Source organism: Pongo pygmaeus, chromosome 13, assembly GCF_028885625.2.
Source record: "Pongo pygmaeus isolate AG05252 chromosome 13, NHGRI_mPonPyg2-v2.0_pri, whole genome shotgun sequence".
In the NCBI taxonomy this organism is placed as follows: Eukaryota; Metazoa; Chordata; class Mammalia; order Primates; family Hominidae; genus Pongo; species Pongo pygmaeus.
In genome coordinates, this window is record NC_072386.2 from 92,078,168 (window position 1) to 92,104,385 (window position 26,218).

At 37.7% G+C, this 26,218-nt stretch overlaps 1 protein-coding gene across 2 annotated transcripts in view; it reads right to left on the minus strand.

The window, feature by feature from the left end:
• Nucleotides 1-26,218, minus strand: part of GRIN3A (glutamate ionotropic receptor NMDA type subunit 3A) — a 181,875-nt gene that overhangs the window by 129,422 nt on the left and 26,235 nt on the right. For both annotated transcript variants that reach the window (XM_054502137.2, XM_063649768.1), the window contains exon 2: nucleotides 177-781. In XM_054502137.2, the coding sequence (XP_054358112.1) occupies nucleotides 177-781 (605 nt within the window). The remainder of the gene's footprint in view (nucleotides 1-176; nucleotides 782-26,218) is intronic.

A 26,218-nucleotide genomic window follows, 5' to 3' on the forward strand; every position in this document is an offset into this window, starting at 1 on the left:
AATTACAGACAGCAGATCATGAAATACTAGCCTATATAACCAGAAATCCTCTAAGAAATATTATTAAAGTTTAAAGCTACTCAGAGTCAAGATTTCTGCAAAGCGGACAGATAGGGGAATTTTACTCTCTGTCGTGGCCCTATGAATGGGGATATAACCGAGACCTTGCATCCTACCTTGATAAATATTGTCCTGAAGTGAGATTTGTAGTTTCCACCTCCATGCAGTTCATTGTGCTGGGAATGAGAGCAAGTTCTGGCTGGATCATGGTGGCTGTGGCTACAGCTCTTGCGACCAGCTCCATAGCATCTTGTACGTAGTGCTCAAAGACAGACTGTGTTGTTTTTCCATGAGCAATGAGCCCTAAGGGCAGACCCTCTGTCCTCAGTTCCTCCACATTCTGGGAATCTCCCAGCACCCAACGAAGTTCAGGGGGCATGACCCCAAACTGGGTTGTAATTTCGAAAATCCGCCGGATACTTTCCATGTCGCAGCCAAACGTCACCACTGTGGGTGTGCTGTTCTTAATACTCTCAAGCTGGATCTGTAGGAAGCTCAAGAGGTCCTGGGTGGAGGGGAGGTTAGCGGTGATGTTGATGATAGAACCGAGGTGGAACTTGGAATTATTCTGGGTAAGGAGGAGGAAGTCAGTGATGTTCCAGTCTTCCTGGCACAGCAACAAGCTAAAATTGTACCAGTTGTTCATGGTCAGGATTGAGACAGTGACATCAGCATCAGAACTTAATGAATTTTCTAAACTCAGTTGTAGGTGAAGGGGATTCTGTATTTAAAGATACGAAAAAGAAGAATTAGAATGCATTGGCCAAAGACTTTAACATAGGGTACTTTTGCTTTCTTATGAGGCTTAATCCTTTAATTTCACTGTGATATTCACATACTTCTGGGATAAAATTCCCACAGTTTGGAAAACTGTGCTTCCTGTCTAATGGAATGATTGATTCCTAACAACTGATTTCCTAATAATTTTTGCTAAGAGTACCAGAGGGCGGATGGTTCTTGGTGTGAATATCAGAAGTAACACAGTCATACATTTGGTTTAGGATTTTTGTCAAGCTTATCTACTGCCATATAGGCAGTCTCATTTATGGCTTCCCATTTCTTGGTATCGCTATTAAGACCTCATTTGTTAAACTTTCATCTCATATGGAATAATGAGAAGAAATTACTTTTGCTTCTTTTAAAAATTAATGGTAGGAAATCTTAGCAAAATGCAGGTATATTTATAAGGATGATGTGAAAGATGGATGCATCATAGTTTCCTAAACTTCCAGCCCCTTGAGGAAGACACTTCTAATAAGTACAGAATAATTTTCAATACATACATCAAAACTAAGTGTGCAGTGCAATGTTAAAGGCTTGATTACTTTTCTGTATCTTCTGAACCTGGATTCTTGCTGTGAAAAGTGAAATCTGTGCCATTAAACACGCTTATGTAACTTCTATCACAATTTTATCTACTTGTGGAATTCACAAACTTCATGGAAGAAGAGAAACTTATTTGAAAAGTTACAAATCATTAGTCATATAATTGAAGTGGAAATAGTCTTCCAATGAATACATTTGTTAATTGTTGTCCTCAAGAGCAAGCATCTGACATCCTGACAATGTTTAGCACAATGTCTTATATATGTTAGGGGCACAATAAATATTGGTGGAGTTGAACTAACTATGTTTATTTTGGGAACTATTGGATTGTTTTATTATTATTATTATTATACTTTAAGTTTTAGGGTACATGTGCACAATGTGCAGGTTAGTTACATATGTATACATGTGCCATGCTGGTGTGCTGCACCCATTAACTTGCCATTTAGCATTAGGTATATCTCCTAATGCTATCCTTTCCCCCTCCCCCCACCCCACAACAGTCCCCAGAGTGTGATGTTCCCCTTCCTGTGTCCATGTGTTCTCATTGTTCAATTCCCATCTATGAGTGAGAACATGCGGTGTTTGGTTTTTTGTCCTTGAGATAGTTTACTTTAAGAGCTTGCTGAACATTCAATAATATGCATTGAGAAATGAGGAAGGCTTTCTCAGTAAAATCTCAAGCCCTTGTATGAAACAAAGAAGTGTGGCCTGTCCCTACGTACCAAAAAATGTGTAACAGGAAATAGAATTTATGCTGCACTTTAAACTCTCTGAAGGATTTAAATGACTTTGATATGTGTAGAATAAAAAATGAGGACTCCACAGAGGTTTACAGGAGGAAAACTATGACCATAGGTACTCATGATGGTAGGTAGGATGGAGTCTTAAAATTTATTCTTAAAATTTGTTCTGAGAATTTGTCTTTTGTCCTTCCAAATTAAGCTTTTGAGCAAAGCTTGTAATGACAAAAACAGAGCGTTGGAAAAATCATCATTGGGAAGCATTCAACAGGGATGGGGAATTAGAAGCCCCTCAGGATCTTGATTACATGCTAAGTGTTCTACTGCTGTTCATGGTAGGGAGGGTAATTAAAAACAGTCTTTTTAAAATTAAAAAGGATTGGCCAGGCACGGTGGCTTGTGCCTGTACTCCTAGCACTTTGGGAGGCCGAGGCAGGATCACTTGAGGTCAGGAGTTCAAGACCAGCCTGGCTGATATGGTGAAACCCCGTCTCTACTAAAAATACAAAAATTAGCCAGAAATTGCTTGAACCTGGGAGATGGAAGTTGCAGTGAGCCAAAATTGCACCACTGTACTCCAGCCTGGGCAACAGAGTGAGACTCTGTTTCAAAAATAGAATAGAATAAAATAAAAAGGATTTAGTGACAAGATCAGATGTGAGAGGCAAAAGAGAGAAAGGTCTCAAAAACCAGGAGACAGGATCCAATAGGTAGCTCTGGGTGTCCAGGCTTGAGCCGCCAGCAGGATCTTGAGGTGAGAGAAACGGAAGCTTCATTTCCTCACTCCTCATTTTGATTTGTATAAATTGCTCCCGTGTTTTCTTTTGCCCTCCTCTTTTAGCTTTCTTCCTTTCCTTCTTCCTTTTTATTTCCTCCTCTGTCTTAATCCTCTTCTAGAAGCAAAAAGCAATGGAAGGCAAGCTCTACATTTAGCTAGCAGGAACAAATTATTCCCAACTGTTTTCTTGGCTTCAGCTCCCTATTCTGTTGCCAGTTTTCTTCCTAAAATACAAATATGACCATATCATTCTCCTGCACCATAACCTCCGAATCACCCATAGGACAGATTTAAAAATCAATAGTATGGCTTAAGAGTCAGGGATGAAATTGTTGCTTTCTTTCTAAATAGGAAGTTGAATTAGCTAATCATATTGAGCATTTAGTGTTAGACAGAGAAACAAATCCAATAGGCATGAGAGAGAGAGACATGGGAGTGAAATGAAGACCCCCACAATGGATAATGATTAATGCATATAATCACACTCACCCCTACAAACAACTCTACTGAGAAATTTCAGATGTTGAAGTTAATCCTCACGCAAACTTGAGACATATTTCTTCAGAAAATTATTAAATGATAGTTTAGAAGCATCTAATGATATATTATTTATTTAGCAGCCTCAGATGCAGTGTTTTCCAATTTCTCCCCATATAAGGACAAAGGCACACACATATGCACATGCATACACGTGCGCACACACACACACATACACACACACACACGCAAAGATTATGAAAACTTATAACACTAAAATTCAAGCCTGATAGTAAAATTGTTGTCAAAATCCAGGACAAAAATTAAACAAGACCTATTGAGTAAAATTGAAAAGGAAAATCTGTGTCTTACATATGGTTTGTTGTTTGCAAAAGAGCAAACTCATGGCCTGAAAGAAGATATAAAGATTTTAAAAGTAATTTCCACATTGTTTTTCTCCTAAATCAGAGATCCAGAAACAGAACAACTCAAGAAGCAGGAAGCCTGTCTCTATCATGCAGATAGAGTGAAACTGCCTTATAGGTACATTCAATTTATATATATTAAAATATACAGGCTCAGAAGAGAGAGGTGGGAGGGAGAAAATGTGAATTTAAATAGTACTGATAATTCTCATTCCCTTAAATGAGTGTGCTATTTATTATATTATGGTATATTATTTATATTATCCATACTTTAATGTAGCTATATTATTATTCATATTGTATACACAAAACCATATATGTCAAGCTAAATAGGTAATTTAAAAGATTTTAAAATGTAATTTTTCTACACTTTGAATTGAATCTTCATTTCTAGTGGAGATGACACTCCACTCTACCCCATTGATTTTGGGAGTTTTGTTCCATCATAATCTGGTTAGACATTGTTTCAGAGCCTGAAATTTCCAAAAGAATAGGGCAGGAAATATGGCTGGGGAATGTGCATGCTGCCATGCACTCGTGGAATGAAATCCCAAGTAAGTGCAGAGCTGCAGAGAGAGAGGAGTCACCAAGAAGTTGGTTCAAAGCATCAAAAAATCATTCAGTGGTGTGGGAGAAGATTGCTTAACCTGCTATGGATCAGACTGTAAAAATATTAAAGTTCCATATACAGAAAAATCCAGCAAGAGTGGTAAAAAGTATTTGGAAAAAGAAAATGATAGGCCTTGCTTTGGTGGATATTAGAACACATTAGAAAATGTCATTTTCATAAAGCAATAATAATTAAAACAGGGAAGTACTAATAGGTAAATAAATGGAGCAAATGCTAATGTATAAAAAAGTAAGTCAATTAAATATATTAAATTATTATGTTATAAATTAAAATAATAAAGAAATAGGGAAGGAAATAGGAGATTAGAATTTGAGAAAATAGATTAGTTAGAAAAATAACAATTAAATTTCTCATTACATCATATATTAAAAATATATTCCAGGCCATTAAAGAGCTAAAAGTACAGTATCAAATCATTAAAAGATAGACCAAAAGGTAAATATGTATCAGAAATTACTATAATAAAAGGAAAACATTAAATTATCATAGCACACCTTATTTTTACTTTTAAACACCTATCATAAAAAATAAAGGAACATGAAAAACAAGAGAATATTAGTAATAAATTGGGTAGACAAAGAGTTAATGTTCACCAAATGTATAGAACATTTACTAGTCAATAAGGAAATAGAATCCTTTACTGAACACTTATTCAATCAGGAAAAATAATTTTAAGCTCCTACCTTGAGCTATGACCTCTGCATAGCATTTCCTGTTGTCTGTATAGTGGATGAGAGATAGACAATATGTAACTAACTAGACGAATAAACACTTCCTGTAACTAGAAGTCATGAAAATTACTGTAAATGAAATAATAGGGTTCGGCAAAACTAGGAGAGGAAGAAGAAACTAGGAAATATTAATTTAGTAATTATGATTTGTAGGGGTTGGGAGAGACGAGTATTTGTACTATAAAAGCATTCTCTAATTGGGACTTAAGAAAAAATGAGATTTATTTGAAAACAACTGATCACTATGTAGGTAAATATATATAATTATTTATAAAAGTAAACACATTTAACTAAAAATGTAGTCTCATTTTGACCATCCATTCTTCTTTGACTGGGTACTATCTTCCTAGTCTCAGATAAATGGTTGGAGCCACCACCTGCTTCTATATTTCCTGTGTGATTCTGCATTGTTTTCTTCAGCAGGTTCTACAGTGTCCTTAAGTTCCAAGTTTTCCTTGCTGGCGGGGCCACTGTCTTCTTCAGCAGTTGGGCTTTTCTGTCCTCTTTTGAGAAGCAGTATAGTGGTTAGGGCTTAGTAGTCAGGGCAACCTCTGCTTAATTTCTGTCTCCATGATTTATACGCCATGTGGCCTTCTGTAAGTCATTTAGCATCTCTGAGTCATATCTCCCTCATCTCTAAAATGAGGACAATGCTACTTCCTAACTTATGGATTCATTTTGAGAATTAAATGTAAGAATGTGAGAATGCATGGAAAGTGCCTGGCACAGAGTGAGGGCCCATAAGTAGTAGTTGTTACAATTGACTTACAGAGTTTAGTCACTGTTGGAAGTGACTGACTGCAATACAGTATTTTTCTTTGCTTTTGCTCCTTCTCCTTTTTCTTGTCTATTTTCATACAATGGTCCCAGCAATAGATACCTTTTACAAACGTAAATTACACCAACTTCTCAGCGGGAAAACAGAAGTGCTCTGTATCATGTTGGGAGGGGCTGTTTATTTGGGAGATACTATGTTCACACTAGAGTCCTCCCCACGCCCCCAACTCTCCTTTCTTTAGTAACAAGCTCCAGTGCCACTCAGCATGCAAGTTAAGGAATTCTTGGCGCCAACTCCTGGAGATCCCTCATCAATCTTTGTTCTCTCAGAGAGCACAGATTCTGCTAGTTTTTGGATTAGTAAGAGTTTCAAAAACAGGATTGCCGGCAGGAAAGAGTTTGCCACAGAGCTTTGAGATATTCCCTGACAGAATAAAAGAGGTGACGGGGCTGGGTTTAAGAGAAGACAAAAGATGCAATTCTCTCAGCTCTTTCCTGGGAAAGGGGTACCAAATGAACTAGGTCAAAGCCCAAAAAGCTCAAGTGAGTATAATGTTTCCACTGCTTTTACCACAGATGAAATTTCCTTGCTTTCATCCATCTGCTGATTACTAAATACATTTGAGAGGCTCAGAACAGGCTTTCTACACAGCTATCACTTCTCCTCAGCCAAAGAGGCTGCAGGAGGTTTTCTGTTTCTCATTATCTCACATCTCATTTGACCTATATTATACAGAAGACTTTTTCTTCTGAAAATTAAAGATTATTCCTTTAGCAGCCCAGGCTTTTAAATAAATTAACTGTTTTTATGGTTACATTGAGGACACAGACAAGCATAAGGTGTAGTCCCTGCCCAGAAATTGTAATTTAAATAATAATTATACAAATGAAGAGCTAATACCTACTGATGTCCCTAGTGCATTATGCATATTATTTTATTTCATCCTTACAATGGCCTCATGAGGTGACTGCAATGATCATCCCCCTTTAATAGAAGACAAAATCAAGGTTCAGAAAAAGTGAGTAATTTTCCCAAGGTGGCACAGCTACTAAGAAATAGAGCTTGGGCCAGGCGTAGTGGCTCATGCCTTTAATTCCAGTGCTTTGGGAGGTTGAGGTGGCAGATCACCTGAGATCATGAGTTTGAGATCAGCCTGGCTAACATGGTGAAACCCTGTCTCTGCTAAAAAAAAAAAAAAAAAAAAAAAAAAAAAAAAAATTGCCCAGAGTGGTCGCACGTGCCTGTAATCCCAGCTACTCAGGAAACTGAGGAACGAGAGTTGCTTGAGTCTGGAGGCAGAGGTTGCAGTGAGTCAGGATCATGCCACTGCTCTCCAGCCTGGGTGACAGAGTGAGACTCTGTCTAAAAGGAAAAAAGAAAATAAAGCCTGGATTCAAAACCCCAATTTGTTGGACTCAAAAGCCTGTGCTTTTAACCATTATTCTATACTGTTCCCTCTACTTGATAAGAGCAACATGTGCAGTAGATCCTTGACATTTGTAGATTTAATAATTTCCAATTATTTGCCAGTAATCCTAAAGGCCCATGGAATAAAGCCACTTTTAAGGTGTCTGAGGCATGAGTTAGAATGACATTCCCTGTGTGTCTGGGCCATGGGAGTTAGGGAGAGTCTCCAGCCTGTTGCCCAGTGTGCACATGGCTTCCCAGCTGCTTTCTTCACTCATCCTCCCATATGTAGCAATTCTTGTGAAATGAGGAAACTTGTATTTATTCATGAACAACACTTTAAAAAAGAATGATAGTTGCATAATTAATGACATCAGTTTTGTGTTTGGTAGAGTAAGCAAGTTTGGAAAAGCTCACCTAAAGTTTTCATTTCAATTCTACTGAATTTCGTGGTCAAAACTATATTCTAGACTATGTTCAAACACCACATATGGGGATGTCAGCAAAGATCTTAGCACATATCTCTCAGGATTTTTGAGTGGCTGATATATTAAAGAATATATAACAGAGTAGCACAATATAATGAATGTTTCAGAAGGCAGGATTATCACTGCATGGTGCAGTTGACATAATATTGCTGGCAATGCTAGGTATGGTCTATTTCATTGCAGCAGTGTTGGAAAGGCTGAAAGGTTTGGTGATCTGGAACAGGGCCCACTTCTTAAAATAGAGTATACACAATTAGAAGAAAGTGTTGGCATGCACAACACCACCGTCTTCAAAGACAGCCAGCTTATTTATTCATACAACAAATTATTTTAAAGTCCATTATATACCAGGCCATAGAGAATTGCATGTCTTCAGGCAGAAGAAATAGCAGAAGCATGCATATTACATTCTTATTACATTCTTTGAGCTAACCAATCCTTCTGAGCCCCAGGATGATTTACAGAAAGGAGTGTCCGGCATAACAGGTTGATTGGTGATAATCACTCAAGCTACCTGCACCAAGCTTCTAATCATGGATTTTTTCCCATGATAGTTCCACCTAATTATTGATACCCAACTCATTCATCTACACATCATCCCATTTCTGCCTTTTGTTCAGTATGGTTACACTTTGTTTCTCTCACCCAACCCTTGGTAATCTTGAAAGCCTTTGACTCACTCATTCTCTGGGTCCTATTCTCCCAGCCCACTCATATAAATTATGCCCCATACAAATAAAACTTTTGGGGCTTAAAAAATGCCACCAACATACTTGGGAATGAGAGAGCTTTGATCAAAGGGCATGGCTGCAGAAGATATTTGTCATATGGTGATTTAGGAGGGCAGTCTGTTCAGGCAAGATGTTCCAACATGGGGAAGGGTAATCCAAGAACAGATAATCATTAGAAATGTGGGCATTTGACATAAAGAAAGACTATTAGTAAGCAATGAAATCCAAAACCTTGGTCAGAACTTCAGAGAGTCACTGCAATCTTTAGGAGTGTCTAGAAGGAGGTGACTTTATTTGGAGTCACTCACGTCTTCATTTGAATTATTGTTCTTTGATTTACCAATTATGTATGTGAGACCTTGTGAAAAACATTTTCCTCTTTTGCATAATGAAAATGGTACTGTTTACCTTATAAGTTTTGTAAAGATTGAATAGCATGTATGCAAAGCATCAGTACAGTCATACCCAGAAAGTGGTAGTTTATAATGATGGTGACCATGTTGAGATTAGGAAGTTTACACTAAGAGACCTGATGTGCAAGAGCTAGAGGGGTGGTGCATTCAGTTCATTTAACAAGCACTTGAGTACCTATTTTGTGTCAGGCACTGGCTACTGATTGCTGAGACTACAGTAGTGAAAATAATCAATACGGTCTTTTCTTTCAGGATTTGAAAATCTAGAGGGCAGTATTATCAGCACCAGGAAACAAATTGAGGACAAGATTAGGAATAAGACAGTAGCAGACAAGAAATAAGGCCCCCAGTTTGAGCCAGTCTAAAAGGAATGGTGATGTAGTTTTTGAGTTTTAGATTTGAGACAAATATCTTCATTCCAGCCTACATTTTAGACTAGCCCTGGTTACTAGAGCAAGACCAAGTCTGCAGGTGGAGGTCAAAGGACCATAGATGAGTGGAAAGAGAGGAGGTGGCTGGAAATGTGACAGCAGAACCTGACAATTAAGGAAGCTTCATCACATGCCTGACACGTAGTAAGTGCTTGGTAAATATTAGCCTTATTATTACTATTGTTAATTATCATTAGCAAACTTCTTCGTGCTGGCGTAATTGATCCTTTCCCAATGACTCATAGTATTCTGATGTCAACAGCAGTCATTATGCCTGGAAGCCAGACCATAATGTGCTCAGGGGCTACAGAGACAACTGGTTTTCATGTCGACTGAACCAAGTGGAGCCAAGCTTTTGGAAATGCTGGAGCTCTTGAGCCTCTTTAGAAAATGCATTTTCTCTCTTTCTTGCCAGTGTTAGGTACTTGCTATCCCTTTTGCTATGTCACTGTGCCTACCTTCATTACTCCCTTGCAGTCTCTTTTAATATGCTTTGAACTAAAGAGAAAGCCTACCTAGCATGTTACAATTTCATTTTATGAGAGTAAAATACATCAGAGACTATCTCATAGGCGAAATAGACCAGCATTAGTAGCATTGAGGAGGGTGAGGACTGGATTAGAGATCCGGACTCTTGTTGGGAACTTGGACTTGCGTTTTTCAACTTTGAAAGGAGAATAATATTAATTGTCAAACAACTACTTCGGAGTGATGTGGGGACCACATGGTATTATGCATGTGAAAGTGCTTTATGAAGTGGAGAATATTATAAAAATAGAAGACATAATGCATTTGCGTATCTGTTTCCTGGACAGTAGGAATGGTGGAATCAATAACCCAGTCAGGGATGAAAGAGGCATTTCTGCAGTAGGATGTTAAAGTTAGATATAATTTTCAAATCCGATGCCAACTTCTTAATCTGTATATTATAAAGAGTAAGATTATTTGTTGAATTTTAAGAACTTTTGGAATAAAGATGTTGCTCTAGGACTGACTTTAGTTCCTAATTCACCACCTTGGTTTTAGTCAAATTAAGTAACATCTGAAGGAACATACACAGGCAGATGATTTACCAGATAATTAAAATTTATTGAATATTAAAATCATTGTTATAGACATTCTCTGTGACAAACTTGGACATATTTTCTTATAATGGGAACTATTGAAATATGCACCAGATAATTAAACTGTCTAGCGTGCAAGTTAAATTCCCTATAGAAATTTGATTACTTTATGTCAATGCAGCCTGCAACTATTATTAAGAGATGGCATAGGTCACATGCTAATTCGCTTTATTGCATTAAGAATGAAAACTCAGCTAAATGCTGATTATTTTTATTTTAAAGACCCTCTAGAACTGATACCATAGTTGACATAAACTTTTTCTCTCAATTCCGTACTCTCAAGACATTTAAAACATTGATATAAGGATGTTTTGTATGTCAAAATCACAGTTCAACTAATTGTGATGTAATATGCCTTTTATATATATTGGTTTATCACTTCAGAATAATTTCCTAATTATTAAATCAGCTTTACTGTATAATGGCTTCTTATTTTGTTTGAGAATTCAAACACTTTTTATTGATTCACATTCATTGCTTGCTACCTGACACTGACGAGTTTAACACTAGAAATAGTATTAGCATGACATTAAGCAGTATCTCAATACATTTCTATTTTAACACCTTATTAAAAAACTTGTGATCTATTAATTATGATCACACTTTGCTGCAATGACATTTTATTTCACTTTAATTGTGGAATACATCAGCATAGTTAACTCTTTGTACCTTTCAAATTACGGCTGAAAGTAAAGAGACATTGAGAATGTTGAATTTAGTTCTCAAAGTCTTTGGTCACAGAGGCAATACTTTCCCATGAATTAGTAATCAAACTCAAAGGCTCTTCAAGCAGCTCTGATGACCTCAGGCCCAGGACAATAAATCCTGAATGAACAGGTCTGTGTCTTTCAGGAAGGTCTACGTGAGCATTGTTACGGAATAAGAAATGAAAAAAATGGCTGGTTGGCTACTTTTCAAATATAACATTTGGGTTGCATCTGGCCCTTGTTGTAAACTCACTTGTCAAATCATTGCCTGCATCCCCTGAAGCCCAGTATAATCACAAAGGGCAGAAATATTTAGTTTCAACAATCCACCAGAAACCAATTAGTGCACTTATGACTTTGTCATTTGTTTGGAAGGGAACTTAAAGCTCACCTATCTCAAACTCTTGTACAGTTTATAGAATGCCACAAATTAAGGGGCAGGAGTGAATTAGAGGTATGTCTCTTTCTATTATAAAGGTTAATAATTTGTTGAGTTGAGATCGGCTGTCTTCAATATAATATTTAAAGAGTATGACTCAATTTTAATATGTATAAATGATACTTGTGGTTAGTTTTACCTCCTGAATTTTAAAGGAAAGATTCTGGCTTAGCTAAAACATGCACACTCTAACACCTCTCTGTAATGCTTAAGCCATAAATAATTGCCATTTATAAGAGAGGAATAAAGAACACATTGATTTATGAAGTTACTAATTTTTCTTCTCCACTGTGACAAACATACAATCACATGTCTTATCAGGACAGAAACATTAATTACTAATATAGTTAATGCAAAAAAAGTCCAAATGTAGTCAAATACATTTTCTGGGTTTATGTAAGATTTACTGTAAGAATCCTGAAATTATTTCTGCCTGAAATTGTTTGCTATTTAATATGCTCATTTTGTTAGCATTACTTAGCATCTATTGGTGTTATTTTCTCTGAGATGCTTGCGTATTACACCAAAAGCTTTTAGACTTTAAAATGGAAAGAATTTCCAAAGACAATTATTACGTTTCCTAGAGTAGTCCAGTGAGCACAGACTGACAAAGAAAGCAGGGACCTTGAGAGATCCTTATTACAGTCGTGCGTCACTTAACGATGAGGGTACTGTCATTAGGTAATTTCATCATATGAACATCATAGCATGCACTTACACAAGCCTAGATGGTATAACCTACTACACCCCTAGGCTACATAGTATAACCTATTGCTCCTAGGCTGCAGACTTGAACAGCATGTTACTATGCTGAATACTGTAGTCAATTACAACATAATGGTATCTAAACATATCTGAACACTGTACATTTAGGCTACACGAAATTTATTTATTTATTTATTTATTTTTGAGACAGAGTCTCATCCTGTCACCCAGGCTGGAGTGCAGTGGCGGGATCTTTGGCTCACTGTAACCTCCAGCTCCTGGGTTCAAGCGATTCTTCTGCCTCAGCCTCCCGAGTAGCTGGGGCTACAGGTGCATGCCACCACGCCTAGCTATTTTTTTGTATTTTTAGTAGAGATGGGGTTTCACCATGTTAGCCAGGATGGTCTCAATCTCCTGACCTCATGATCCGCCCACGTTGGTCTCCCAAAGTGCTGGGATTACAGGTGTGAGCCACCACACCTGGCCTACACTAAATTTATTAGAAAGTTTTCTTTCTTCAATAGTAAATTAACTTTAGTTTAATGTAACTCTAATTTTTAAAAAAACCTTTTGACTCTTGAAATAACACAGTATAAAACACATCGTGGAGCTGTACAAAAATATTTTCTTCCTTTATATCCTTATTCTATAAGCTTTTTTCTATTAATTTGTTTTTTTTTTTAAACTTTTTGTTAAAAATAAAGGTACGAACAGACATTAGCCTAGGCCTACACAGGTTCAGGATCATCCATATCACTGACTTCCACCTCTACCTCTTCTCCCACTGGAAGGTCTTCAATGACAATGCATGGGGCTGTCATTGCCCATGATAAAAATCCTGCCTTCTGGAATACCTCCTGAAGGACCTGCCTAAGGTTGTTTCACAATTAACTTAAAAAAAATGAGTAGAAGGAATAAACTCTAAAATAACAATAAACAGTATAGTAAATACTTGGTGATAGGTTTTCTTCAGCTCCATTATGATTTATAGAATCACTGTTGTATATGTGGTCCATGAATGTTATACAGCACATGACTGTATTTCTGGATAAAGAGAGAATTGCTAACCAGCCCTTATATCATAGTCTAGCATCTCAAAATGCTAAATTCATAATGTTGATGATTTATTTTATATCTTTCTTGTCCGGGTCGTGGATGATCCTGAAGACTTAGGATGTCTTGCCTCCCTTCCCAGACTATGCATGAGCCATCACAGCAGACTGTTATATATCCCCATGTATTCTAGCTGTCATGCTTATCTTCTTTGAAGAACAACAGTGGTGTTTCTTGTCCTGTTTGTTCAATTGTCTAAATATATCTTAGTTTCTGATGACCTTCAAAGCCATTCCAAAAAAACTTGGAATTCCCCAAGTGCTCCAAGTTCTCTTGCCTCTACATCCCCAGGTAAGTCATTTTCTCTGCCCAGAACTTGCTTTGCCTCTTTTTTTTTGCATCGTCAACTCCCAGTCAACTTTCAAGGCTGTGTTCAGGTTTCTTATGCGGTTAAACATCCCTTTCCTGCCTCATTCTCAAGGTGTATTACCTGTCTCTCTTCATCTTCTGCCCCATCACCCTCTGTACAACCCCCAATAACTTATTACATGGTATAGTCATTATCAGCCTACTCATCTCTCTCCTTCTCTGGACTGTTTAGAAGACAGAGATGCTGTTTTATATAGTAAAATTCCAAATAACAGTGTCCAGAAAATGACAGACTCACAGAAGAGATTTGTTGATTGAATGAATAAATGGGTAAACGGTGGTGTGTAGTTTAGATTTACAGGAAGAAGGCTGACCTTTGGCTGAAGAGTATGTCTATTTTTTATGAGTCATTTTCCTTCCAAGTTGACAAATATGGTTTCTACCTAGAGGCAAGAGTAATTATGATTTGCTTTTCCATAAAATCATATTCTATCAGATGGCGCAGATCTTTTCTGATGTCAATCAGAAAACTGGAACCTGAATGCTGAAAGAATTCACAAAATTGCTCAAGTGTATACATGTCTGAGGCACTGGCTGGAAATACAGTCAAATCATGATATGTGCAAACTCAATATGTGTCCTTCATTTACTTTATACTAAAGATGGTTGTGTGGAAAATATTTATTGTGCCTTATAAATTATTCATAATATAATTATTATGAATTATTCAAAATAGAATTTGTTTAAATGCTCAACACTGATATATATTTAAAATAATTCAATATAGGAACGTGTCAATGTTGTGTCAACCTTTCAGTTATTTATCTGCTATCTAAAGTGAGGTACCATTATAGAACTGGAGACATAACTGAAATTTCAGTGATCCACATAGAATGGTATCCTAATGAATTAAAAATGGAAATGACAGTAAATAAAGAAGAAAATGTTAAGAGAAAGAAGAAGACAAAGAAAGATGTCAGAAGTTTTATCAAGATTTTAAATGCTAAAATAACACATCTATTATCATTATGCATCCTAGAAAGTACCTTAGTGTTTTGCATAAAAGAGAAAGCAATTAGACCTCTGTTTACTTGGAGTTAGAGACACAATTACTCATGGCATGGAGGATGGGAGAAGGAAACATGGACAACTACCGCGAAACTTCTCCCCTCTTCTTGCCCCAGATTTGCCACTAAGGGTATATGTTGGAAATGCTTACTTTTTTCACAGGGAAATAAAGCTCAGATTACTATGAATCTAAGTGAGATGGGCCCAGAATTAGTTTCTGAAGTGCCTGGTAACTTTCTTTCTTTCTTTTTTTTAACTTTTAGGTTCAGAGGTACATGTGCAGGATGTGCAGATTTGTTACATAGGTAAACATGTGTCATGGGGGTTTGTTGTACAGATTATTTCATCACTGATGTATTAAGTCTAGTACCCATTAGTTGCTTATCCTGATCTTCTCCATCCTCCCACCCTCCAGTAGGCTGCTGTGTGTATTGTTCCCCTCTTTGTGTCCATGTAGTCTCATCATTTAGCTCCCACTTGTAAGTGAGAACATGCCTAGCCATATGCAGAAAATTGAAACTGGGCCCCTACCTTTCACCATATACAAAAATCAACTCAAGATGGATTAAAGGCCTCACTGTAAAACCCCAAACTACGAAAACCCTAGGAAAACAAACAAACAAACAAAAAACCTTGACAATACTATTCAGGACATTGGCATGGACAAAGATTTCATGATGAAGATGCCAAAAGCAATTGCAACAAAAGCGAAAATTGACAAATGGGACCTAATTAAGCCAAAGAGCTTCTGCACAGCAAAAGAAACTATCAACAGAGTAAACAGACAACATACAGAATAGGAGAAAATTTGTGCAAACTTTCAATTATGTAGATGATCAGGAGTTTTTTCATTCCTCTCTCTTACCTCCCCAATGACCTTGTTCTGGAATCTGTATCAGCAGTCTCTCTCTATCCTGAGACCTCCCATCAGCTTACAGATATTCTTAGTATCATCTACTTTCCTCCTTCAGCTTCTATTACATACAGACTTTTTTTTTTTCAGTACAAGCCTGAGATTTATCTTTACTTAAAATCTTCATTTCTTCGCTGGGCATGGTGGCTCACCTTGTGAGGCCAAATTGAGTGAATCACTTGAGGCCAGGAGTTCAAGACCAGCCTGGCCAACATGGTGAAACTCTGTCTCTACTAAAAATACAAAAATTAGCTAGGTGTGGTAGCATATGCCTGTAATGTCAGCTACTCAGGTGGCTGAAGCACGAGAATTGCTTGAACCTGGGAGGCAGAGGTTGCAGTGAGCTGAGATCGCCCCACTGCACTTTAGCCTGGTTGACAGAGTGAGACTCTGATCTCAAAAAAAAATTTTTTTTATTTATTCACTTTACATTTTCTTATCCAGTCAGGCCTTGAAACTCACCATCCATCCAAACAACTTTTATAACAATGATCAATGATCAAATCTTGCTGAAAAGTTTGATTTTCAGTGTACATATGACTCACCTCTACATACCTTTCAGCACAGTTGTTCACTCTCTCTTGAAATACCTCATCCTCTAGGCTTCTCAGTCTCATAGGCCTTGTTTTCTGATCTCAGCAGTTGATTCTTCCCAGTCTGTCATTTCTCTAAGTTTGGTGTGCCCACAGGCCACTGTCTTTGCCTCTCTTCTTATCTGCACTCTCACTAAATTTAGATATCATCTATACCCCTTATTCTTCAACATAGAGACCTTATATATTGGACTCCATTCTTAATATCTCCTTTAGGATTGCTGTTAGGCATCTGAAACTTAAGAAGTCCAGACAAATGTATTACTTTCTTTTCTCTGTCCCCACTCTAGATACCCCCGCCAAATTCACTTCTCTCAAAGCCCTTCTCAAGTCACCATGACTGCACCATCACTCACACCAACTGCTCAGGCCAAAAACGAAGAAATCAGCTTTTAATTTCTCTTTTTCTTCTTGTCACTCCTTAATCCATCAGTTAGTCCCATTCACTCCAAAATATATCCTGAATTCAATCACTTTCATCATCTCCCTGCTTGTAGAGTAAGCCTCCATGTCTATCACCTGGTCTACGGTGACAGACTATTGTGACAGACTCACTGGTATCCCTGCCTCCACCACTGCCTATCCAGTAATTAGTGTGACACACAGACAGCAGGCAGAGTGATTTTTAGAAAAAAATCTAAATTCACATTTTTCCTTTGCTTAAAATGCTTCAATAGCTTCCCCATTGCAACTAAAGCAAAATGCAAGCTCTTTACTCTCTGCCCTAATTGATCTGGACTTGCCTACTGTTCTCACCTCACTTATTCCACTCACATGGTCCCAAAGCCTTGAGGTTCAAGCTAGTTCCTGTCTCAGAGCCTGGTAGTTGCTGCTCCATCTGATTGGAACCCTCTTCCTCTAGATCACTATGTGGCTGGTTCTTTCTTCACATTCAGGTCTCAGCTCAAATTTCAGAGCTCTCTACCCTGACATTAGCAATCTCCTCACAGCACCACCCACCATCAAATGCATATTTTCTTTTTATGACACTATTTTATCTTCCTCAGAGCACGGTCAATAGCTGAAATTATCTTACTTAGTTCTTCATGAGTTTGCTAAACAATTCCTCACTACTAAACTGTAAGTCCCTAGAGGGTCCAGACACTTGTTCCTCACTATAATCTCAGGACCTAGGAAAACGTTCAGTGGCATTTGGTGGCTGACTTACTGACTCAGGATGTCTCTGTATCATGCATTAAAATTTATCTTTCTACTAAAGAGCTCACATTTTGATTGATAACACATTTCTCAGAAATTGTCCTTGTGGAATTGTTTTGGGGGCTTATTATCTTTACTCTGGAGTTTATTATTAATCCGTTTTGGCTGACCTGTAGAAATCTGTCTTTTTTTGCTGCCTCTGTCTCGAGCCATCCCAGTCTGATACTCCCTCTACCTCCACTACTGTCTCTTTATCAACATCTCCATCTTGATCTTATCTCTATCTTGGTCTCTAATATCTTTATCTAAACATTTAGTTCCTTTGAGGCTTTATTTTTGTATTTCTCTTTTGTTTAAACACAAGCAAAAGGGCTTCCTTTAAAATGAGCATAATAATGGCAAACAACTGTATTTACTAAGCATTAGAAACCATTATCATCATATCCAAGCAGCTTGCTGCTTTAGTTAATTTCTTCAAAAGATGAGATGTTTTAGCTGTTATTTAAAAAAAATCATTATGGGACAGGTCTTTACTGCAAAATTGGATATCCTGTAGATCCTAAAATAATCTCACTTAGGATTTCCTGGTAAAATAGGGCTAGTCTATTCCATGTCTTCATGTCATATTATACAGAGGCCCAACTCAATCCTTTGATGTTTGAGGTCATATTATCTTCCAGAGTAACTCATGTTTCTAGGCAATATATTTTAGATTTATTGATTTGTTCTGAAAATATGCATTGAATCCCCACTATGTGCTAGGCACTGTGACATATACAGACAATTCTCAACTTAGAATGATTTGACTTAATGATTTTTTGATTTTACCATGTAGCAAAAGCAATACACATTCAGTAGAAACCATACTTCGAATTTTGAATTTTGATCTTTTCCCACAATAGTGATATGAGGTGAAATACTCTCCACTCTTTCGCCATGCTGGGCAACAGCAGTGAGCTCTGCAGCGCCCAGTCCAGCCACACGATCAGGAGGGTAAACAGTTGATACTCTGCAATGTTTCCAGAGGATTTTGCCTAATTATAGGCTGATAGAAGTGTTCTGAGCATGTTTAACGTGGGCTAGGCTAGGCACGTTTGGTAGGTTAGGTGTATTGAATGCATTTTTAATTTAATTTAAGATATTTTAATTTAATTTAAGATGTTTTATGATGTGTGTATTTTTATGGTATGTGTATTTTATAGTGTGTGCATTGGGTTGTAACCTTTTTGTATGTTGAGGGGCATCTGTATTGGGAATGCAGCAGCAATGAGCAAAACAGACATGTTCTCTGCCTTCCTGGAGTCTCAAAAGGGAGGCAGATATTAACAAGATAATACATTTGATAAGGAAGGGGGGCAGGGAAATGCTGGGTAAAGAAGGGCTAGGTCCCTGGCAAGGGTTCCACCCTTGGGCCTGTGCCCATAGACCTAAGTGAGAACAGGCACTCCTGTTTTTGTGCCCAGAAGTTGCATTTCCAAGACCACTCTAGCCTACCACGCCTCTCCACCCCCATCCTGTGCCCATATAAACCTGAGACCTTAGCGGGCACACACACAAGCGGCTGAATGTTGAGAAGAGCAGAGGAACAGAGCTGCGGAGAACAGAAGAGAGAGGCAGAGAGCGCAGAGAACAGTAGGGCAGCGCCGCAGAGAAGGAGGGAAGAGGTGTCTGAACCACGCTGACCGCCAAGAAGAAGGGCGGAACTCCAAAGATTACCTCTCCCGCCTCCACCTTCCCACTCCAGCTCCCCATCCCGCTGAAAGCCACATCCACTGCTCAATAAAGTCTCCGCATTCATCACCTTTTAAACAGTTCGGTGATCTGATTGGTCCAGGATGCCGGACAAGAATCCGGGGGTTAACAGCCGTCCCTAGATGGCAAGACTAAAGCAGCACACTGTAACACACACTCACTTGGGCTCCGGCACCTGTTCATCTGCGTGCTCCCCCTCGTCTCAGGGGTTTGAGCAACAGCGGCCACCGAACAGACAAGCCACACCCCTGTCACACGTCCTGCAAGGGGGATCAGAGTGTGAAAAAATTAGCTAACATTTATTGGATGCACGTTTATGGTGTGCCAGACACTGTCCTAAGTGCTTTACAATTATTTATTCATTTAATCCTCACAACAACTCTATGATGTAGTAACTACTAGTTGCTCCATTGTACAGAGGAAGAAACTAAAACCACATCACTGGTAAGAAGCAAAGATGAAATTCAAAATCAAGCTCTACAGGCAATATTTTCAATCATCACTGTCTGGTGAGACTGTTAAAAAAAGGAGAAGCAAGAATCATTTCAAGTAAATTCATAATTAGAATAATAAGTTCCATGGACCTAAAGTAAGAAATATAAGAAGTGACTTAGCCTGGGGAATCAGGGAAGATTTTCTTAGATGTCAGAACTGAGATGGAAATGATTTAATGAATTTATATTTTATTCCCTTTAGCCTTGTTCTGCCCTACCTAATACTACTTGAACTTCCTTTTCAAAGAAATACAGATAGAGGTGCCTCATTGACAATTTGGTAGTTAATTCATTCTTATGACCTTTCCACTTCCTGCAATGTAATCAGTCTCTGCTGTTGCTTAACATAATGTGAAGCTAGAACAAATGCATATGGGTCAGATGCACTTAAATGACTCCCATGGGTGGCCATGGTCTGTCTTCAGGAGGAACATGAATTTCTGACAGCTTCAATAACAACCTTAAGATGTGAATAATGTTAGTATTGATTCTTTTGTGACCCATTCTAGTCACTTGCAAATAAAGCCATTGTTTAGAGAGGGATTGGAGGTATTTAAGAATATCAGAATCAGATTATGCAATCAGTGTGCTGGAAAGACTGATATTACTGCATTTGATTTATGACACTTATATAGTAAACCATTTCAGGGAAATAATGCCTCCCCTTTTAAAGCTGGTCATTAGGAGAAACTTCCTCATTGTCCAGGTGGCAGAGCACTAGAGCATGCTACCAGAGGAAGTCATCACAGGTTCTTTTCAAGCAACCACTCATTTAATTCTCAGATGGACCAGGAAGCTTCAATTTGTTCCTTGGACACAGATTTCTTTCTTCACCCCAGCACTTACCTAAAAATGTGGAACGTTGCACACAAGGGAGATGGAGAGAAATAATGAGAGTGAATGTGTTGTCAAATGGCCAGGTTTTATAGTCTCTCAAGTCAAGGAGATTGATCTCCCTTTTTTCCCTTCTCACTTGCAGATGAAAGTCACAGATTTCAGAAAAGAAACCACAGTCTTGTAATGAGGTGGTGAGACTAAATCAGCAAATGAGAAGCAAAAAACATCCTAACAGCAATTATTCAACAGCCGCTAAAATTTGCAAAAGATGTCAGTATCTCCCAGGAGAGTAAACAATCATGATGTTGAAATGTCAACTGTGCAAACAGCAGGTTAAAAATGTAGTGCAAAATTTCCCAGCAGTAAGTATTTTTTCTTATGGAGTGTAGCAGTATGCACAATAGTCCGTAAGTAGCCCCAGGGTTGTAGCTACATCAGCAGAAATGTCTGTACTTCTTTGTCCATGATAATGGTGTAATGAACTGAACTGCAGACATGCTGGCTAGATAAATTTACTATCACCAATTATTGTTTATATCTAATAAGCTTAAATGATAGAATCCAAATCCAACTCCAAAAAGCATCCATTTGACTGCTTTTCTTTACGGCTACTTTATTATCTGATGCAGTATACATTTGAAACAGTCAAGAAAAACCTCCCTTTTGGTTGCCCTGGTAATGCCTTCTTCATATGTCCTCTGAAGTATTCTAGATTGGCAGCTTCTGAGAAGCAAGAAATGAATATAGAGGGGGGTCATATTATTTTAAAGGTAAACTATTTTTAATACACTCATCTCTATAGTTTAAGCAACATTGATTTTGTTTTGATTTAGCCTTTTACCATTGCTCCCATTAATAACAAACACATTTCTAACACTATATATGCCTAAAATGTTAAGACAATATTGAGACAATTATTTGTACCCTTAATTGTGGCAAGCAACCACAGTTAAGGAATTAGGATTTGGGATTAGTGGATAGCGAAGTTTGGCTTCCTTTTTGGAATACTCCCTTTCAGAATTCTCCTGGGAAAGGCCATTGCTACAATTCTTCAAGCTTAATGTTTCTGCTAGGGAGGGGAGTGGAAAGGAGCATGAAGGCTGAAGTTGCTCACTTCTCTCTTGATAGTTCTTTGGCGAGGCTTTCCTTTTTATGTTGACTCATTGCACCCTGCTGATTATCAAGTGGGGAAAAAAAGAGAACTCCTCATTGCAAAAAGTTCCGTGGGGGGTAAGGGCCAGTCTACAGAAGCACCACATATGTAATAGACTTAGAGAAAAGGAGAATGAGAACAATGCTACAATTTAGATGAAGAGTGCAAAATGAGTTAGTTGCTAAGAATAAAATATTTTTCAATCAAAAGGGTCCTGAGGCCATGTCAGTGAATGAATGCTAATAGTAGTCAATGGATCACTAAGTAACTAATGTGATCTTGATTTTAAGACTTGAATACCAAATTAGATTTTATGATTCTCAGGAATTTAACATTATTTATGTGGAGCAATGTGTTGTCCAGTGTTGAGGAGACTGGAATTACATGTCTTTTATATATCTTTTCGAATAAGATAATGTGGTTTTTGTGATGCTTTATAGATAAAGCCAATTACAGCATATTTTCTTCCATTGGCACTAGGGGACTATTTTGTAGCATTGCTAAGCCATTATAGTAGAAAGCGCTATATGAAAGGAGAGATGGTGTCTTGTGGCCAACCCCCCAAATGAGATCAAGGTCATAGATATTAATGTGGTCTAGGAAATACGTATATGATCCCTACCATGATAGGGTTCTGTTTATATTATAGAAGTAATAGAAGTATGGTAATGGGTCATTTTGGCTAAGAGATCCAAAATTAAATTTATCATCTTTGTTCAAAGCATAAGTCTTCAGAAATAATGGAGTAGTGATTTGTCTTATGCGTTTCTATGGCTAGCCTGACATTTTTATGCTAGATGAGTGAGCATCTACCTTTCACATTATAAGGTCTATGCTAACATCTCCCAGATGTTTATTAAAAGTCCTCAAAGTAACTTTGCAGACTGTCACATAAAATTTCGCAGTAAATCTCCAACATAGGAATATGTCATAGGACATATTTTATAAATCCCACACAATAGTAGAAAGCTCAAGATTGAATCTTTAACTCTTGTAAATGTTTTCAGAAACCTTTGGAAAGGATTCTAAATGATCGTAACACACAGGCAATTTCAAAATATTCCTATGACCCTTGGCAATGGACTCACTCTTTAAGCAGCCTGCTCACATTTTCCCAGCCATAACCTGTATTCTAACTTTTTGTTTTTTTTTCTTCTCTTTTGAAATTGACTTTTTCTAGGAAGATGTGATGCTTACCCATTTCTAGAGGCTGGACATGATAAAGGAAGCTAATGATAAATATGTTAATGTGTATTTGAGGTCAAATAGGTCTCAGGAAATTCAAATGACCTTTTCTGGTAAGAAATAAGATTCATTATTTATCTATGTCACCAGCTTCAGATGATAATAAATAAAGTTTCAAGGTGCTAAGGGGGTAATCTAAAGGCAGCTTTAAAAAATAAACCATTTATTGAAACAGAGTACAACTTTCTGCTTATGGGACCTTTGGTAGAATACACCTGGTTTTGTGGAGGCAGCAGAGCCTGGTTATTAATGCGTCAGGAGAGAAGTTAGGACCTATGAATTTCCGAAGTTGATGTTGTAGCAGCTCACACTGCCGTCCAAGGTCTCAGAAGGACCTCTGTATCTGTAGTGATTTAGAGGAGAGGAACTGGACTTAAAATCAGAAAATTTTATTTTAATACTTGCTTGGTAAAATAAATTACCCAAGGCTCAGTTTCTTCATTTGTAATTTGGGAGAATAATACCTTCCTCTCAAAGTTGTTTTAGGTTTTTACGTATATGCAAGGTTAAGTGACTGAAATTACTTTGCAAATTGTAAAATGCATATCAAGGTGAGTGATTATTTGTATTATACAAGTACAAAAATGTTTTAAAAATTATTATACAAGTACCCAAGGCCCCAAAGAAGTGAAACACTCTAGCCTGACTCTACACTGCATTTATTCCTTTTTCAGTTATGAAAGACTCAGAGAATGATAGATGTCATTTTCTGATCTATCAACATGATGGCTTAAAGAACATTTCAAAAAGTGTTGCTTGGATGCCTTGAACGTAAACCTATTCTACATAAAATTTGTCTCTTTTACTGTTATTCTCTAAATTGTTTTTCCTGGAAATCCTGTTTTAGAGAACTCTGGGTGAATCTCAGTGATTTTGGGGTCTGGGAGAAGAAAATACAAAGATTAGATTTGAAATACAGAAATTAGATTTGTTCTGTCTTTAAGAACAGGAGAGGTAATTATAGTTAAATAGTCATTGGGAGTCTAGGCAGAGTAGAGATGGGTGGGTGGAAACTTGAGAGCTAAGATAATTAAGGCTCTAAGTCTCAACTATCAAAAAATCTTAAATGACAGATAGTAGCTATTTGGTATTCCAACAAATCTTTCTATTTTGGAGAATTCTCATTGAGCCTCAGGCATAAATACAAATTAAGATAAAAATTCACTTATTGTTGTATAGAGAATGTCACATATATGCAAATACTGGTAATCTTTTGCAGACATCAGTGGCATCAATGTATATATTAAGGTTTGGCAGATGACTGATGCCCCAAGTCCATATTCAAGGGTAATAATTTAGTCTTTGGATGGAGAACTCCTCTAGTTTAGAGATCTGCAATAGGCCGATACCTTCCAATTTCTACCCTGTTCTGTGGATTCATATTGTGACTCAGGGATTTCTATTTATGGCAAAATTATATAATCAGTTTACTCAAGTTGCTTTCCTAAGGGAGGGACTACTGAGAAAAGTCAACCTCTGGAGATGAGGTATCCCAGGTGGAAATTTTGCCAAACAATTACAGTGACATTATGTGGTACAGAGTCGACTGGCAACCAGACATTGTTTTAGGCACTCTGAATGACAAAGCAGATGGCTAAAGCAAATCATTCACATTAACGGATTTCTGCTAAAGTTTGAATTGTCTGATTTTGACTGTTTAGTTCAGATGAATTGGAAAATTGCAGTCTCCACAGCTCTGAGCAGTTATGCTATGTTTTCTCATATACATACCTATAATAAAATTCAATTTATAAATTAATTGAAGAGATTAATAACAATAACTAATAATAAAATAGGACAATATAACAATATACTGTAATAAAAGTTTTGTGAATGTGGCCTCTCTCTCTTAAAATATCTTACTGTACTGTACTCACCCTCGTTCTTCTTGTGATAATGTAAGATGATAAGATGCCTATGTGATGAGATGAAGTGAGATGAATGGCATTGGCATTGTCACAGAGCATTAGGCTACTACTGAACTTCTGACCATACGTCAGGAGGACCATCTGCTTTGGGAGATCCTGGATCATCGAGCCATGATGACATCTATGGTTGGATGTCAGGGGCAGATGATGCTGATAACCAACAGGCGGGTAGCGCATACAGCCTGGATTCACTGACCGAAGGGATGATTCACACATCCCGATAGGTCAGGGTGGGATGGTGGGATATTTCATCATGATACTCAGAATAGCGTCCAATGGAAAACTTATGAATTGTTTATTTTCAGTTGACTATGGGTAACTGAAACCTTGGAAAGCAAAACCTTGAAGGGGGAGACTACTGTATTCCACCCATTACGTTTCTGGTTCTGGCGGGCTTTGCCAGTAGAGGCCACTAGGGGGAGACTGCAAGACTGAAGAGAAAGGCTTTGCTGCTTCTGGCCTGTCTTTGATTTGCTTTCTGTGGATTACCTGACTGCTCTAGGTTCCTGTAAGCATCACCCCAGCAATACTTCTTCAACTTGTTAGTGGTTCTTTTCCAGGGCAGTGGCTGAATCTAGTGCTGTCTTTAAAAACTGGGGATAATTGATAGCGAAATGAGCATTGGAAAGCTGGACAGAGTAGGGATGGGTGAATGGAAACTAGAGAGCTAAGATAATTAAGGCTCCAAGTCTCGACTTTCAAAAAACCTTTAATGAGAGACAGTAGCTACTTTTTGATATTTGTAGAACCACTTTATTCCGTGCCCTCGGAGATACCAACATCAACCAGCAGGGTAAAGGTCTGAACCTGAGCTCTTCAGGGTCCCTCCTTGGAGCTCAACGATTCCATCACCAGCTGAGCAACACCCCTTTTCCTCAGATGCCTGAATTTCAGCTTTATGGGGCTACCCCTCTAAGCCTCTAAGTATTTCTATTTCCAGTCTCTTGTTGTTTCCTCAGCTCAATGAATGGCAACTGCTTGGAGAATTTAAATTCATGATATCATAAAGTTCTCCTATTATCCTTCCAACTACCTAATTAACAACTTTGTACTTAATTAACAATTCTTTTCATTAAAATTTTGCTCTTCAAGTAACTGACTAAGTCTCACCAATACACTTACTATCTGATGGTTTAATTAATTACTTGGAAAACCTAGAAAGATCTTGGTTTTGTGCTAAATTTCTCTCTTAATGACTATCACCCAGAAGAGACTTTTGAACTACAGAGTGCAACTTCTTCCTGGACTTCACTAGCTTCAA